General features: G+C 45.7%; 3 protein-coding genes across 3 annotated transcripts; 1 reads left to right on the plus strand and 2 right to left on the minus strand.

The window, feature by feature from the left end:
- The first annotated feature begins 466 nt into the window (after positions 1-466).
- Positions 467-1312, plus strand: LOC125490480. Its single transcript, XM_048629769.1, has one exon. The coding sequence runs from the start codon at positions 467-469 to the stop codon at positions 1310-1312; it is 846 nt and encodes a 281-aa protein (XP_048485726.1).
- A 7639-nt stretch (positions 1313-8951) lies between these two features.
- Positions 8952-9683, minus strand: LOC125490481 (WAS/WASL-interacting protein family member 3-like). The gene has a single exon (XM_048629770.1). The coding sequence runs from the start codon at positions 9681-9683 to the stop codon at positions 8952-8954; it is 732 nt and encodes a 243-aa protein (XP_048485727.1).
- A 7764-nt stretch (positions 9684-17447) lies between these two features.
- On the minus strand, positions 17448-17936 carry LOC119690743 (histone H4). The gene has a single exon (XM_038106479.2). The coding sequence runs from the start codon at positions 17853-17855 to the stop codon at positions 17544-17546; it is 312 nt and encodes a 103-aa protein (XP_037962407.1). The 5' UTR covers positions 17856-17936; the 3' UTR covers positions 17448-17543.
- Positions 17937-18985: the final 1049 nt, after the last annotated feature.

An 18985-nucleotide genomic window follows, 5' to 3' on the forward strand; every position in this document is an offset into this window, starting at 1 on the left:
GTGGATGCAAAGGAGGAAATGTCCTTAGAAGACGCCTGCGCCTTCAGTGCGCGCAGGGAATGTAGCCGGGTCAGAGCGGTATCTATGAAAAACTCCGGACATCCGTATTCCATTTCTAGGTAAGATAGTACCTCATACGGGTCAGCGTCGTCCTTCAGCAACAGATAATCGATATTGCGACTCGCCTCCCCCCGTATGCAGCGGCGGAGCTTAGTAATAGTCAGTCTGCGTTTCGCAATCATCGCGAGCGGTCCTATCCTCATACGTGTACGCGAGTCGCCGGACCGGTTCTTTAAGCGGAATTATTCGCTATCGCTAGCGTTGGATTTTGAACCGTACCATCTAGAAATTAACAATGATTTGCTCCAAATGTAAAGATGTTGTGACCGATGCTGTGGTGTGTGGGGTATGTCATGGTACTCTGCATTTCAACTGTGCCGGGGTTGCGGAGACCAGTTATCGAAGAATGGGTGCTGAGAAGAAGGCTGCGTGGCGCTGCATAGCGTGTCGCAGTGCGCCGGCGCAGCCAGCTACGTCTACCCTCGCGGAGATGCCGGCCATCACGGAACTTATTAGCGAGATAAAAGCGTTTAGAGCTGAATTCACCGCCGTGAAAGCCGACATTTCTAGTGCGTCGATAGGTATTCAGAATCTCAACACCAAATGGAACGAGATGGAATCACGATTTTCAAACCTGGAGGATCGCTTAGTCATTATGGAAACAAAAATGGCTACTGTTTCTAAGCTGGAACTAGATTTGAAGACGGCCAACGAAACGATAAACAAACTCCAAATCGAAAATAACAGTCGTGACCAGTATGCCCGAATGAATAACCTAGAAATATCAGGAGTCCCTGTTAACAAAGGGGAAAACCTAATTAATATTCTGCATTCCATTTGTGCCAAGGTCGGCATAACAATGCAGGATAGTGACCTGGACTCCATACATCGTGTTCGTCGTTTCCCGAGCGGCGGTGCTGCAGGTGGAGCGGAGCGTCCCGACGCGCGGCCCCCGTCCATCATCGTGAGGTTCACGCGGCGCCGCGCCAAGGACCAGCTGCTGGCGGGCGTGCGCGCGCGCCGCGGCCTCTCCAGCGCCGACCTGGGCCTGCCCGGGCCCGCCGCCCAGCTGTACGTGAGTGACCACCTCACTCCAGCCAACAAACTGTTGTTGAAGCGTGCCAGGGAACTTAAGTCGGAGTTAAACTTTACCTACCTGTGGGTAAGGGACTGTAAAATTTATATGAGAAAAAGTGACAATGCAAAAGTTGTAGTGATTAACAATGAATGCGATTTGAAAAAACTGAAGTGACTCTGCAACATATTTTTTCTACATGCAACTCATTGCTATAGCTATAAAGTTATTGGTTTTTGCTATAGGCTTAGCTTACTGTACTGTTTTACGCTCACATTGTTTTTAATTATTGCGAGTTATGTTGTACTCTATGCACATTGGCTTACAGTTTATAATTGCATTTTTCATCAAAACATACCTATTTATTTTACTCCGCTTATCACGTCTACGAGTGTTACAATAGATCTAAGATGCTTTTATTTAACCGATTACATAGATGTCTACAAAGATATTTAGCGGTTATTACCAAAATGTGCGGGGTCTTCGAACTAAATCTCATGGCTTTTATTCACAAGTGGCTAAATCAAACTACGACTTTATTTGTATATCAGAAAGCTGGCTTCTGTCTAATTTCTACGATCGAGAGTATTTTGATAGTAGGTATGTAGTGTACCGCTGCGACCGCTCCGAAGCTGCCAGTGGGCGGGAGCGTGGCGGCGGCGTGGCCATCGCCGTGCACAGCGCGCTGCGGCCGCTGCGCCGGGACTGGCCGTGCCCGCCCCCCGCGGCGGCCGAGTGTGTCTACGTCTCCGTACCACTCCACGACTCACCACAGGATGAAGTTACGTATTTACATATAGCCTGTGTTTATATTCCGCGCGGTCCATTATTTATATCTGCTTTGACCTCATTTATAAACATTGCCGAAAAAATCATTATTGATAGACCAAATGACACATTTTTGATTACTGGTGACTTTAATATTTCCGAAGCAGAGTGGTTAGATCCTCACACTGGACAGTTTAATTTATTACCTAGTAGTAATAACGTTGTTAATCTTCTGTCCGAATTTATTTCTTTGACCAACTTGAAACAGTGCAACACTATCCATAACAAAAATAACAATATACTTGATCTAATTTTATGCAGTGTGGATTGTAACGTCTCATGGAGTGATGACCCATTAACAGCTGAAGATATTACTCATCACAATGCCCTTTCTATTGATCTAAAATTAAAATATATCCCACCCCTTCAACAAGCCAGAACCTTTGTGCGTAGTTTCAGATTAGGCAAATATATAGAAATTAACAATGAACTTAGTAGTATTAATTGGCACTCAACATTTGCTTCACTTAACTTAGAGGAATGTATAACTGAGTTTTATAAAATACTTAATGGTCTTATTGTGCAATTTATCCCCGGCCGCGTGATGCGTGCTTCCAATTCATTTCCAGTGTGGCATAGTAAATCGCTAAGGAAAGTATTAAAAGAAAAATGTAAATATCACAAGCGTTGGAAAAATTACGGGAATCCATTAGATTATGAAAGTTATAAAATTTTAAGAAAAAGAGTGAACAAATTGGAATTGGCTTGCTATAGAAGCTTTATTAATTATTCAGAATCTAAAATCAATAATGATCCTAAATTCTTCTGGACATTTGTAAAATCTATTCTTGCAAAAAATGGGTTACCACAAACCATGTACTATAGAGGAACATCTGCCACTGAAGGGAAACAAATCTGTAACTTATTTAGCGACCATTTTTACTCCGTTTTTGAAAAACCCAAATCGGTACCTCTAAATATAGATAACCTGGAGCCCCCTTCTGATACTGTTATCGATTTAAGCTCGATTGAAATATCGCAATCGCTTGTCTACAAACATCTAAAATCAGTAAATATTAATAAAGGTGCAGGACCAGATGGGATTCATCCAATTTTCATAAATAAATGTGCATCCAGCCTTGCTCTGCCAGTCACTTTAATTTATATTAAATCTTTACAGGAAGGATGTGTCCCTAATATCTGGAAAGAGGCATGGGTGACCCCCATACCTAAAGGAAATGTTAGTGAAGACATAGAAAAATATCGCCCCATTTCAAAATTATGTGTACTCGGTAAAATACAAGAAAAAATTGTCACTGATAAATTGTCCTCTGTTGTTTATCGTTATATTGACCCTAATCAACACGGTTTTTATAAAAATCGGTCCGTTGAAACCAACATGCTAACATATACTGAAACCATACTTAATTCCATGGGTGAAAACTGTCAGGTGGATGCTGTGTATACTGATTTCGCTAAGGCATTTGATAAAATATGTCACAATACACTTTTGCTTAAGTTATGGAAGCTCGGTATACACGGCGATCTCTTTAGATGGATAAAATCATACATTGAAAACAGAACTCAGGCAGTTGTTGTAAGCGGTTACTCATCGGAGCTTAAGTTTATTTGCTCAGGAATTCCGCAGGGTTCTCATTTGGGCCCTTTGTTGTTTATTTTGTATATAAATGATATAACTAAAAATATTATTAATTCCCATGCTTTATTATACGCCGATGATACCAAAATTTTCAGAGTCATACGTGATAGCAATGACTGCATATTATTGCAAAATGATTTAAGAAACTTTGAATTCTTTTGTAGCAGTAACAACTTATTCTTAAATACTGATAAATGTTGTGTTATTACTTTCACTAGAAAGAAAAAACCCTTACATTATAATTACATGCTTAACAACAAGGGCCTAACTAGAGTTAATGAAATTCGCGATTTAGGTATTATTATGGACTCGAAATTAAGTTTTATACCCCATATTGACAATATGTTAAATAAAGCATACAAACAAATGGGTTTTGTCTTACGCGTTGCTAAGCCATTTAAAAAGGCTTCTACATACCGGCTTCTATATAATAGTTATGTCCGCAGTCGTTTAGAGTTTGCGTGTCCTGTCTGGCACCCGTTCTATGCAAACCATATCGATAGGATTGAACGATTACAAAAGAAATTCGTTAAGTCACTTGATTACAGAATGGGTAATAACTATACAGATTACGAATCATCAGCTCAACGATACAAGCTAGAATTATTGAAACACCGCCGGGACTATATTGATGCCATTTTTCTTTTTAAAATCATTAACTCAAAAGTCGATGCCCCCGCACTATTACAAAATATAAACATTCGTGTACCTCGAAGGCGTGAGCGCACATGTTGTAAAAAACATTTATTCAAAATAAGTAAGTGTAAAACCTGTTATGTACAAAATAGTTTTATAAGACGCTCGTGCAAATTTTATAACGATGTGTTATCTGATGTAGATATTTTTGCAGCCTCTTTATCTAAGTACAAAAAACTTGTTTCCACTAAAATTAATAAGATGCCGAATGTAACTGATTAAAGCCTAACTTAAATACTAACTTTTCGATCTTAAGCTTATTATTGTTATAAATACTTTATTTATGGGACTATAGGTCTAAAATATACTACCTAGTTATGTTTAAAGATAAATTGTATGACTGTTTGTCTCTAAGTAAATAAATAAATAAATAAATAAGTTCATACCGGGTGAGCCCGTACATCCTTTCTGCGTCGGTGACTGCGGCGCGGAATTGCAGCCATCCAACTCCGGCTCCATCGTTACCAGTGAAAGTGGGAAACTCACCCGGGAAAACTTGCGGGAACGTGGGGTAGGAGGCGTAGCCCATTCTGGGCCCGGCGTCGGCTTGAGTCAGTGGTGGAGCACAGGCGGGGCGGGAGCCACCAAACTCATCATGAAGCTCACGCACATTCACTGGCACTGTCACATGACGCTCACTGTTACTCACAAGTACGGGTATATTGTCGCGGCGCACATAGTGGGCACCGGCGTCGCGACGTTCACTTTCGTTCACGTGCACTGGAATATTGTCGCGGCGCACATAGTGGGCACTGGCGTCGCGACGTTCACTTTCGTTCACATGCACTGGAATATTGTCGCGGCGCACATAGTGGGCACTGGCGTCGCGACGTTCACTTTCGTTCACATGCATTGGAATATTGTCGCGGCGCTCATAGTGGGCACTGGCGTCGCGACGTTCAGTTTCACTCACTGTTACATTAACATTCACTGTGTCACTCACTTCAGCGTCGCGACGCGAATAGTTAGCATCACGACGTTCACTAACATCAACTGTTGTCTGGTTCACCCAGTCGTCCAAGGCCTCTGCGGCACAAACACTGTTCGCACCGCGGGCACTGCCTTGGCTGCTCAGTTCTTCCATGTCGAGCGCGAGGCGGCGCTGAACTTGTGCTTCTTGCAGCTCGATTTCTTTACGTTCGATCTGAAGCTTAGCTCGCGCCAGCTGGGTGAGCTGCTCATCTGCAGCGATCTGGGCCAGGCGCATGCGTGAGGACACGTCGGAAGGGGCAACGGAGGTCCCTCGCGGCCTCGTCTCGCGACCGGCTACCATAGGGCGGTAGAGCGTTGCGTCAAACGGCCCGGCGAGGGGGAATGAAACCGCGGGTGCGGCCGTGGATGGAGTAGCCGTGGAGGATACGGCTGGCAGGAACGATGGCGCGGATGGCGCCACCGTGGATGGGGCGACAGAGTCCGTGGTGATGGAAGGTGAAGCTGGCGGCCGTCGAACACCCGAGATGGAGGGATCGGACGATCACCGTTCTGCGAGCGTGTCACCACCATTTTAAAACTTCACTGCACTTCACGAAACTTCACTGACACTTCACTGACTCTATCCGGCTCGAAGGACCAAACTGTTGAAGACAGAAATGGACTGAGGCGGAAATGAAAAACACCAATTCGATCTACTTCCTCAACGAGAGGGTATATTGTTCACAAATCACACATACACGGAAATCACAAAGGTTAACGAAGAATTAAAACTATACACTAGTGTCTGTATCACAGTTCAATTCACTTTTCACTTGTCACTTCCGAGAGAGGGGGCCGGGGAGCGGCGGTGCCGGCTCGACCCGGACCAACGACTTGTGGAGCGGCCGCGGTGAGGGCGCTTGCGGCGGCGGCGGCAGCGGCGTGACGTCAGCGGCGGCGGCGGTGGAGGCAGCGGCGTGACGTCAGCGGCAGCGGCGGTGGCGGCAGCGGCGTGACGTCAGCGGCGGCGGCGGTGGCGGCAGCGGCGTGACGTCAGCGGGTTCCGCGGGATTCGCGGTGGAGGGCGCTGCAGCGGGCCGGATGGTTGCCCGGCTTTTCCTTGAGGTGGCTTCAGGTGGCTTCAGGCGGCTTCAGGCGGCTTCAGGCTTCTTGAGGCTTCTTCTTATAGAGGTGTTCCGGTGGCTGCTGAGCTGCGACTGACTTTTCAAGCCAAAATGGCCTCCCTTTATACTTGGCCGAGCGCTTGAGACAATGGGCGCTCGCTATTGTTTCAACGAGCGCCGCGCTCGGCCAATCAGAGCATCGCACGGGTGGGAAGGAGACAGGGAGTGTGTGTGCGAGGGGGACGGATACTTCGCCGTCCGCAACAGTTTTGGTAGGAGAGAAGAGGGAGATGGCATCTCCGAGACCCAGTATGACCGGTCTGTGATCGGAGTCAAGCTCGTGTATTACCTCTAGCTTAAAGAAAGAGAAATGTTCTTTAAAAGTGCAATATCTAAAATGTCTGGCTGATGCTCAGGATTGAATGGATAATGTGTAGGCTCCATTGGAGCCACTACATCAAACATATATTCATCCATGAAATTAAAAAGAATATAACCGTTTGGGTTATTGACTCTACAGTTAAAAGATTTATGTTTACTGTTAAAATCCCCTGCAAGTATGACATTATTCCCCATATCCAAAAGTGACTTAAGGTCCTCAGTTTTAATAACTTTTCCTGATGGCTGATAGCAAGAGGCAATATACAGATCCGGATGTCCGGTCATAGCCAGCCTGCACACTGAGGCCTCGAGGCTGACAAGCTCCGGCGTATTGACACAACAGACATGAAGTCCACTACGGTAGTAGATAAGTGTACCACCGAGGGTGGCCGACAGTCTGTCATGCCGTATGATTTTATAGTTACTAATGTTGGGATTCTTCATGTGCGTCCATGGTTGAGCGGTAGGCAGCCCAGTCCACGGTTCTGCGTGGCGGCCTCTGGATGCGGAATTCCGAGTTGATGCCCACCGTGATGAGCAACGGCACGTGCTGAGTGTCCGCGTCGTACATGACCTCGACGTGCACTGGCCACGGCATGAGGTGGTGCAGCACGATGTCCAGCACGTCTGGCCTTGCACGAGGGTCTGTCGGCACGTGCGTTGGTGCGCCGGGCCCGAGGACTTCGTAGGGGTGATCTTCGGAATCTTCGTACAGTCTCCTACCCGCGGGGTTGATGGAGTGGGACCCCCACGCCGGGTGTTTGGCGTTGAGATCCCCGGCGAGCAGGGTAGGAGACGCTCCGTCGAACAGCGTTCGGAAGTCCCTCGGGTTCAGCAGGTCACCAGGTGGGCGGTAGGCAGCGTAGGCGGAGCTCCGTCCCCTCGGCGATGACTCTCACGCCTATTGAGCGTGTCGTGTCAAACGCCGGCAGGTCCAGTTCTTCGTGCACGATGTCGCGACGGACGAGGGCGGCAGTGCGGGCTCGGCGGGCTTCGGTGTGCTGGCCGCGGCCGGCTGGGTTGCCTTGCCGCGGCGCCTCTTCCTCTTCTTCTTGGGGAGGGGCTGGCCCCTCTCCGTCGGCTTGTTGGCCGGCGGCGCGAGGGTGGGCGCCTTCCTGGGGGCGGGGGTCGGTGCAGGGGGCGCGGAGGAAGCGGTGGGGGCCGAGACCGTCACAGCCGGCGCGGGTTTGGCCGACTGGACTGGTTCCTCAGCCGTCCTCTTCTTTCCTCGGCGCCGTCCTCTCCTCCTCTTGGAGGGGCCTGCTGGGTTCTGTCCGGTGGGGGCGGGCGGGGGCAGCTTTATGTTGCGCTTCCTGGCCTCGCACTTGAAGACAGGACACCGCCGGTCGTTGGCGGTGTGCGGCTTCGCGCAGTTGGCGCAGGTAGCGGGCTGGTCGCGGGGGCGGGGGCACTCGCCGGCACGGTGCTCGCCGGAGCAGCACTTAAGCGGGCGGTGGCAGTGCTCCGACGCATGCCCGAAGGTCTGGCAGCGGTGGCACTGCGGTGGTCCTCCTCGTCCTCGCCAGGCCTCGATGGTGACGCCCGGCATGAAGAGGAGCTCGTCCACCGCGTACAGCTGCGCGAGTTCCTCTTTAGAGAGCCGCTCAAACTGCGCGTGGAAGAGGCAGCCCGGCCTCCCCCTAGCAGCAGCGATGGCCCTCACAAACCGCACTGGGAAGCCCTTTGTCCTCAGCGCGGCCTGGATTTCCTCGGCAGGCGTGTCCGCTGGCATACCTCGGATGGCGACCTTCATCGGGAGCTCATGCTTCAAGCTATATCCATAGTAGGATATAGCTTGGTCCTCCTTGCTCGCCGCTTCAAGGTACCGCTGCACGGTGCGGTACTCCTCCGGCGAGTGCGGGAAGAAGCGCACCCCCTGGTTGAAGGGGCGCGCGTGCGGGGCGTGGCCCAGCAGCTTGTGCAGGGCCGCGAAATGACGCGGCCACTGCGGTAGGCGCTCCACCACTAGCGGCGGGTACCCCTGTCGCTTGGTGGCGGCGGTGGCGGCGTCTGCTGGGGGGGGGGGGGGGGTGGGGCTAGTCCGGGGGGTGGTGGTCCGGGGGGCCGGGGGCGGCGACCTCAGGGCCTCAGACCACGACATTGAAGTCGCAGGAGGCGCCTGAGTGAGCTCCGGCGAAGTTTCGCTTTTAGAATTCTCCCCCTGCACCTTCGGGGGTGAGGCGCGAGGGGAAGATGGCGGCGCCGGGGGAGCGGGTTGGGCGCGGCTGGTGCGGGCACTCCTGGAGGATCCCTCACCAGAGGATCCAGTCGCCAGCTACACGTAAGACGTGGAGTCAGCGCCCTGAAGTGGGAGGTGCTCCATCACCAGCGGCGGGTGCTCTTGTCGCCTTGTGGCGGCGGCGGGGGCGTCTTCTGGGGGCGAAGTTGGGCTGGTCCGAGAGGTGGTCATCCGGGGAAATGGAGCCGGTGACCTCAGGGCCTCAAACCACGGCGTTGAAGCTGCAGGAAACGCCTGAGTGGGGCCCGGTGAGTTACCCGGCGACACAGTATTTTCCCCCTGCACCTTCGGGGGTGAGGCGCGAGGGGAAGATGGCGGGGCGCGTGAAGCGGGTTGGGCGCGCCTGGTGCGGGGGTCCCTTGAGGAGCCCTGGCCAAAAATTCCAGTCGTCACGCCCACGGGGGACGTGGGCGCGACGTCCGGAAGTGCGCCCACACCAATGTCCGCCAATAGTTCCTCTGCGAGGGACGGCAGCGGGGGTGAGGTAGGTGCAGCGGAGGGGCGGAGCAGTGCAGCGAACTCTGCACTGCTCGACTCCGACACGCTGTCCTCATAGCTGGACTCGTCCGAGGGAGATGAGGACGAGGAAGCGACCTTCGGGCGCTTGTCCTCACTCTCGACCTCGAACGAGTCGGGTGAGCGCGGGCGGGTGCCGGCACGGCGCTGCTCCGGCTGCGGCGCCCCAACATCACCACCGGTTGATGCATCAGCATCTTCAGTAGTGATGGGCGGGGGGGGCAGCGGGGCAGGGGTCACGGGGGGGGGCATCGTGACCAGCGTCGACTTGCTTGCATCAAACAAGTCGCGCTTGACGATGACGAGTGGTGCTCTCACTCGTCGTGGAAGTCGACTCTTAATTACTAAATAATCTAGCAGGGAAATAAAACACACCTACTCTAGGTACATAAACTAAAAAGTTATAACAATTTTCCTTACATTTTACTAAGTAATTTCTAACATTGCACAATCATCAATATCTCTTTATTGAACTTAAAACTAGTTAATAACTTATGTACATTAACAAAATAAACGTAATCATCATGATTTTAAACAGCAAAAAGGTAAATAAAACAATAAAATTTTCACAAAAAATAAGACCCAGGCGGAATTGGTCTCGCAAGCGCTATCTGTTTAGCGCAGCATAAACATGGCCGTTTTTGGCATTGTTTACCGCGGTGCGTATTGTTTTCAGCATTCGTCGTCAACACCACCTTATAATAATTTCAAAGTCACTATAAATTTCAAAGTCGCGGTGACCGAAAACGGTCTGGATAGATTATTATTAAATGTTAATAAAAAAAATAAGTAAGCACTTTTTCAGAGCTACACACTCGAGCATCACACACATTGAATATCACAGACCGAGTACAGAAGTCTAGATATCTGCTCCTACCGGAATTCTAGCCCGGGACGGAACAAGCTCCCAGAGCGTCCTCAAAAATCAAATTATTTAAAAAAATAATGCAATAAGTACCTATATTTCAAATGTTACTGCAACTGCTAGTAACGCTCCGTTTAATCTAACGATTGAATAGTGCAAATGATTGTATGATAAATAGAGGGAAAATATTATAAAACAAACCCATCAAGCCAACGAAGCCCGTGTAAATAAGTAAGTACATAAAATATAAATTTAGCCTACACCTATCATTTATCTGCAGCTCAAGCTAATAGTTCTTAATGAAATGTAGGTACCCTATTTAAGTGCACTCACATTAACTTTTGGAGCTCGCGCAGCCACCGCTAGCATGCATGTAAATTCCACAATAGAAATCTCATTTCGATAATACACAATAACACAATAAAGTAGATTTAAAGCATGACTTATTATTATTGTACTTATTAAAAGTATATTTCTAGTAGAAACATTTAACTGAAATAATTTATAAAATGTGACTGTGGCATCTATAGTTATGAAATGGTATGATTGATAAAAAAAACTCGAAATTGCTTGAAAGTTTGAATATATACTTAGGTAGTTGGAAAAAAATTAAAATGTCTATTAATTTTATGCACAAGTGAACTAGATATTCGGTTAAGAAAATTTTCTTTTAACTACATTTGTAAATTTTTATAAAATAGGTAATAATTTGGAATATTTACTAGGACTAGGAATAGGATAGATTTGGAGGTTAACTGGAATGAAGGATCCTAGGGCACTTATCTTTATGGGTATGGACGTCGGAGATCGGTTCCTCATCACCGCCCGCCAGGTTGCCCTCTGGCCCGGGCTGCTGCTCCAGGGCCTTCCAGCTCCTGGGTCCGGGGGACCGCGTGTTCGGTCAGACGGCGACTCGTTGGCTGTCACGTCTCAGGGAGCCTGTCGGGTTGCCGACTGCAGAAGCGTGGAGTTCTCTTCGATGTGTGGCTGCTGCCGTGTTCACACGGTGACCGTGCCGGCTGGTGGCGGCTGCAGTGGTGCTGCTTGCTGGCCACCACGAGGTTGCAGCTGCTGTAACGATTATACGACACAGTTCACTTCTATAGGTTATATACGTTTTGTAAGTTAGTAACTAAACGATTTAAGTATCGTAGTTAGTTACCCACCTTTATAACGAGCTAATCCACACTCAACTGCTCTAGATAATATAGTTTACTGCAATTTTAAACAAATACGGACAATTTTGCGTCAATATCAACGAATGCAAGGATCGAAATGTAAAAGTGAATATTGTGAGGTAGCTTAACAAATTGTTAATGTATAGGTACCTACATGAATTTTATAGGAATGTTTTAATAAAAAACTGTTTTGTAACTACATGTATTAGTTAATTATGATTAATTTACTTACTTAATTATTTTTATCACCTACTCTTCCACACAAAACGTCCGTACGACTTCAACTAACATCAAACGTAAGTTATTTATTTTCGCTACTGAACGCTAGGGGCGCTGGACTCGTTTTTCATTATTAATTTGATTCTACCATTTATTATTGCAACTATGAGTCGTGGTGGCGTAACGCACAAGGCTCTCATTCATGAAGCCGTGGGTTCGAATCCTGCCATGTATCAATGAATTCCTTAGAAATAAGTGAAATAGCGTAGAAGGCCGCCGCCGCCGCCGTTGAACATCGCGAGATACTATCAATATAATTATAATAGTGAATTACAATTACAACATAGGTAAGTACGTAGCGATTGCATGAAATTGAATTATTTGTGATCGCTACACTAAACGACATTAGTCGATATTTACCTAATTCTGTTACCTCACTTGGCTATTAGGTACCTATTATAGTATATTATAGCAGTTTTTAGATTAACTTCTAGAATCAAGGCAAATTAGGAGGAAGGTTGTTAAGCGAAGCTCTCGGGAATAAGCTACTTGACTTATAATTTACAAATGGCCCAAATTTATTATTGAATCCAATAATGCTTACACACGCAGTTGTTTTTTAGTGAGGCATTATAGAATGATACACAACTATACATATACTAGTTATTAGAATTAAAATTACACGGAATCAAACGTAAAATACAACAAATAAATAAAAATTATCATAAATCAATTAATAAAATTATCATGAGGTCTTTTTACATACAATTTTATTAAATAAACTATCCATGTAGGATACTCGTAACGCCATCTGGTAAAAGAGAAAAGAACTTATTGCTCTCAGCGTGTATGCCGAGTTCTAGAAAGTAAATCTTTGTCTGCCTCTATCTATGTGTATAATACTGTCAAAGCAAGGCAGCAATATATTTTGAGATCGACATTGGCGTAAAGTTTCTTTCTGCAATTCAGTGTTAGTCCCTTTATTCAGAAACATAATTATTAAGTATAGCTGTCGTACAATGAGACGTTCTTGATCAAAATTGTATAGCAGCTAGTTTAGCTACTTGCCGGTAGGTGGCGTCTCTCCCGCGGCATACAAATTAAAGGTATTTTCTTAATGCGATCACAACATGAATAACCGTATTAACCGTGATACATAGAAACATGGTGACATAAATAGCCGCCTGCCTTGTTAAGTTCCAGTAGCGATGCAGTTCTCCGAGGCTGCGGGCCGCGTTTCAAACGCTTACTCCCGGAAGTCGTAGCATCCACCTCCAGCAGCCACTGTGAATCTGTGGAGTAAATTCTACCTACCCAACCACAGTTATATTCTAGACGCCAGAAATGTACTAATTTCCAAGAAACCGCATATGATTTATTATTATTGACACGGATAATGACGGTTGGGACGGAAATAAATGTAAGAGTACCAGCTAAAGTTGAACATTAAAGGCCCACATTCACGGGCGTACCAATCCGGCGGATTTGTCGCTGGCGACAAGTCAAGCTTAAAATTTGTTCAACCCTTTGACACGTGCAGCAAATACCTACGTGTAATCTTGGTGCATGTCACATACATGACTGTCTGTGTTGTATACCCAACCTACCCAACTAGGGCTCGGAGCAACAGAAGCTGGCGAGGCCGCAGTCCCATCGTCAGTTCAACCTTTTGACACTCGCAGTAAGTAAGCTTGGTGCATCTAGTGTCATATACATGTCTTTGTACCCAACCTACCCAACTAGGGCTCGGAGCAGTAGAAGCTGGCGAGGTGGCGGTCCGGCGTCAGCTCCGGGGAAGCGACCACGAGCACCAGATGGTAGATGTTAATGGACAATCCTTCTCAGTCGATCGGATACCTTGCTGGTGCTGACGGAAATACAAACGCACACACGCATGTTGTTTTTACTTGACGAGCAGGAAAGGTAGGTATGCCATTGATACTTACTTGAATGCACATGTTCATGCCTGGTCCTGGAAGAAAAATAAAACGCCCAACATAGTACCATCCACTTGGGCAACAACACTAGGTACATCCTAACTAATTCCATTTAAATCTTTTCATGCATGTTATTGTTACAGAAACCATGATCACCAAAGTAAGTAACCAGGCATTATCAGTCTGCCTTTACACTCTTATATCTCTTCTCTTGCCTCCACTTTTAATTTATCGTATCTTGACTACGAATACCATGAAAATACCGACCCTACATCATTGTAAAAACCGGGAAATAATTTATAAACTAAATTTGCTAGTGCCTAGTATAAAACGATTAGCAATGATTCACTTCGGCTCCTGGGTCGTCCAACCTGCTGAAGGAATGCATCCCAAATATAGCAGTAGTGGATGGTGGTGGAGACCACCTCTCTGATCACTAAAACAACATAGCATATTGTTAAATATTATTATTAAATACTGCCTTTTCTTTTCTCTCTGTACAATATCTGGTATTGTTAAAGTCAAAGTTACGGGCAACAGAAGATTAATAAAATTTGGGGGTTAGGTACATACATATGCCAGTTGCAAACTGCCAGCGAAATCAGCACACAACTTTACTTCTAAGTCTTCTGACGAAATTATTATCACGTCTCTTGATGATAAAAAATGTTTGATTGGATGGCGCAGGCCGGAAGTCAGGACTGCAACTTATCTCTGGATCGTAGAAGATTTTGGAAGCTCGTTAAGGAACATAAGTAGGTACTTCTGACGAGAAGATCGGGCAGCCGGGGTGGCAGAGTCGGGATAGCATCGGTATCGGGCAGCGCAGCGCAGGTCGGCTGAAAAAGAAACCGTGCTAATACCTATGCCTAGTCAGTATTGTATTGTATTGTTCATGAAATACTTAAATGAAATGAAACTTGATTCATGTGTTGATTTTGTGCTGTCACTGTCGCCACAAAGTTTAGGTAGATTTGTGTTATTTTGTGCTGCCACTGTCGCCACATCAAAAGTAGGATGACAAGTTTTTATGATGTCAATGTCGCCACAAATGTAGGTGTACTCGACAGAGGTATGCCATTGATACTTATTTGGTCGCACATGTTTATGCAAGGTCCTGAGGGAAAAGTGTAATCGTAACTAAGGTTCATTTACCAATACACCTTCCTGTTCAGTATACCTACATTAGGAACAAGGACATTCTCTTGCCAGAATGTTCTACAACTACCTAATGTATATATAGTAGGTAGATAAACACGCACTCACGCCTTGTACTAATGTACAAATGGCTGCGGGCGGGCGGGCCTATTGCCATTTTATGGGCACATTCAAGACCCGAGAACAAATATCTGTGTTTAAACAAATATCTGCCCCAGCCGGGAATCGAACCCGGGACCATCGGCTCAGTATATAGTCAGGGTCACTAACCACTACGCCATTCGGTCGCCATAGTAGGTAGATAATCGTAGCAATGTTTCGAAACAAAAAATAATTTAGTCACATGACAAGAGTAACCAGAGCATCTGACATGAGGTGGGTGAGGTTGGCAGTAGAGCAGCTACATCCACAGAGTAACTGATAATTCTTGCTTCCACTAGTCTCCTGTTTCCTTGCTTGCTTGTGCTTCTTTTCATTTCAGGCTTCTTGAAGTCGTTTGATAACTAACTCCAATGTTTCATTGTGTAGCTTTTCTTGAGATAGGCAGGTGTAAAGGTGTATGAGATGCCGAACTTGCGACTGGCGAAGTAGAGCCGAAGTGCGTCGTCGTCGTCCGAACGAAATAACAAAAATATAGCGCTACATTTTACTTATATACCTCGCAGCAGTGCCGCACAGACGAACCGCGTTTTTCCGTACCTACGTAATTAAATCTTTTGATCTTACTGTTGGAGAACAAAGGCCCAATTATTTATGATCAAACCCTAATTCTAAAGCTGTAAAATAAGTATAAAACAGATAAGTACATGATTAGAAAATATACTTTAACAATTACTTTTAGCTTCCTAACGAGATAGGTATACTTAAATATACATTCTTAATATTGGACTCGTTTATTTTTGTATTATGGTAGAATTTTTAGTGACATAGTGTTTGGTGACTGAAATTGAAAGCATATTCGAATCCATACAAAGGTTTATGGCAAATGATCTCTATAGATAAGTACGTACCTATACTCTCCTGGTTCCTGTAATAGGTATTGAAGTATGTTTGCAATAATGGTCAGATTGCTTAGTAAATTACTTACTGCTATTCTATACTCAATATAGTATTTGCAAGGTGAAGTTAGACGATACCAAGATAGTAGGATACTGGGGCTATTGCGGCTATCGCGGCGACGTTTGACTTTGAGACTGAGAGACCGACAGCCAATAGGAAAGCGTTTCTATTTTGTTTTGTTCTGATTGGCCGTTGGTCGTATGGCAAAAACTACGCAACCAATCAGGGAAGGGCTTCGTTATCCAATCACAGATGATTGAAATTGAACAATGCTCGCATATAAATATGAGGATCTCAAATTTACGTATATTATGCTGGAGTCGGAGTCGGGAGTCGGGCGGGCGGGCTAATGGTTGGACGCTTGCGTACGGCGGGTTGGCGCGTGCGGCGCGTTAAATGTGGAGACGGCGTTGAGGAGCTCGTACGTGGTCTGATTTGTGGGCGTTTATCTCGGCGTGTGTCGACGGTGGCGGTGAGGCGGACGTCCACGGTGAAGGCGAAGAGAAGGCGCTCCCGGCGGGTGGCGGCTGCGGGCGCGGCAAGCGGGTGCGGATGGACTTTTGACGTGTCGAAGATGAACGGTCGTAGGACACACCGGTGTCTCGGCGGCATCACATGAAGGCAGTCATCAGCCGGTGCTGTGAGATGGCTGGCTGGTGACTGGTGGCCGATGGTCGTGCAGTGTGCACGTGCAGATGATGGTCAAACGCATCATCGCACTCACTTGTGCGTACCTAAGTAAAGGACTTACAGACAGACAGACAGACACACACAAGTAGGTAGAGAGAACGAGAGCGAGTAGGTAGGTGTACTACTTGACTGCATAGGTCATTTGGTACCGTAAGTATGATAGATTATGACCTAGGTACATACATAATATGCGCCTAAATACTAAATACATAGGTACACAAGAGTATTCGGTAGGTAGGTACTTACTTAAGTATATAAAACTGCAAACGCAGAATACGAACACCGTGTAAGTACGACTAACAATGTTCGTGTTCATTCACGAGTCGAGGTAAGTATTTATGTATGTCGTCCCATGTCAAGAAAAACATGAATACTTTAAAAAAAAAGTAAGTACAAATACATTAATGTGTGATAAAAAGTTTCATCTGTAAGTACCTACCTACTTACTTACTTAAAATTAATTAGGTAGTAGTAGGTTACTAAGCAGATGAACGTGGTAAAACGAACGTGTGGTTGCATTGCACCGTAAAGGTAAGTACCTATTATACCTACCTACCACGTCTTTTGGGAGGTATTTAGGTAAACTAAAATATTATAAGTACTTATTAGTCGTCTCTTGAGGACTAATAGCGTAGGTACCTACTTAAGTACCTACCCATAAATCTATATACATACATATATTCTTTTATAAGCTTCGCACGCTTTTTCTGACCAATATTTTTCATAGGTACCTATATAAGTAAGAATAAGTGGGTAGGTACTTTTGCTGCCAGTGTGTAAATGTAAATACGCAAGCATAATGTACCTAGGTGTATGATGATGCATATAAATAATAATATAATTATTGTCAGTATAGGTATTATGAATCGTTGTTGCCAGTTTTAAGAAACTATACGTAAAACAAGAACAATTTGCGGCCCTGAAAAGGGCCTTTTTGTTGGTTACACGGTATCCTCGTAGCCGTATCGGCTGCGGAACACGATGTGCGCGGTGCGGTGCGAGCGACTTAACCGCCGAAACCGTACAGGGTACGTCCCTGACGTTTCAGCGCGTAGACGACGTCCATGGCGGTGACGGTCTTCCTCTTGGCGTGCTCGGTGTACGTGACGGCGTCACGGATCACGTTCTCTAGGAACACCTTCAGCACACCACGAGTCTCCTCGTAGATCAGACCGGAGATACGTTTGACACCGCCTCGGCGTGCCAGACGACGGATGGCCGGCTTTGTGATACCCTGGATGTTATCACGAAGAACCTTCCTGTGTCGCTTCGCTCCTCCTTTTCCCAATCCCTTTCCTCCCTTTCCACGGCCGGTCATCTTGAACTTGCTGTTGCTGCTTTCTCTTGATCAAACTGCGTGCGCACGACGGAGCCGGAGCGTTGTCTAAAAATTCAGGCCCACCGCGCGATATATATATCGTCGGCGGACGAGAAGCGGGAAAGCGAAGGGGCGCGGGGCCGCAGACAGAGACGAAGCGATGCGATGCGCGAGATAGAGCGGGTCAGAATGAGTATAGTGTCGTACACGATTTTGTACTCTTATTAATTTCAATAAGTTATTACCTATATTGTCTGAATATTTAAATATTTATGTTTATTATATATATAAATACATTATTACGACATCGAGACGAGACGAGATTTAGGTACTTACCTAGTTAGTTAAGTAAGTAAGTAAGTTTTATTCATGGTAAGGAGGTACCTAAGTATGTATGTAGGTACCTATTACAATTACAATTCTAGTAAGTAAATATGTACCTATGTATGTAAATGTATGTATGTACCTATGCAAAACAAATAAGTAAGTACCTACTTAAATACAATCATTCAACAAGCAGACACAAATTACAGAAATTTATACTAACCTACCTAGGTAGGTAGGTACTTAAAACTTTTGCCACCATAACGTAGAGTATAATATATAGGTACTTACCTACTTACTTACGCAACATTTTATTTTTATACATAGGTACCTACTTATGTATTAAGTACTTATATTTTATTTTTTACTGACTTACTTCAGGGAGGGAGCACCAATCTTAAACACACACACACTTGTTACCTAGGTTAGGTACCTATTTACCTACCACTAACTTTTTCTCATGAACAATGATTCACAATAATTTGAATTGTTAATATCAAAATTTAAAATAAGTACCTACCTACCTAGTAAAAATAAAATACTTCAGTTATTACTTAATAATACGTACCTACAACATTTTTAGTGATTTTTGAGTAAATTAGATAGACCTAGTTGTATTATTAGTAGGTCTAGGTAGGTATCTACCTAGGTGCATACATTGTAATAAATACGCTTCCGCTGCCGCCGCCGCCGCCATCTTGCGGCGCCATTGTCTGTTGCTAGCGAGTGTTGAAAAGAACAAAAATACGTAATTATTTAATTATCGTGAAATGTGAATTGTGTTTTGGTAGAAAGTAGTGAAAAAA

The sequence above is a fragment of the Plutella xylostella genome, chromosome 24, assembly GCF_932276165.1.
Source record: "Plutella xylostella chromosome 24, ilPluXylo3.1, whole genome shotgun sequence".
In the NCBI taxonomy this organism is placed as follows: Eukaryota; Metazoa; Arthropoda; class Insecta; order Lepidoptera; family Plutellidae; genus Plutella; species Plutella xylostella.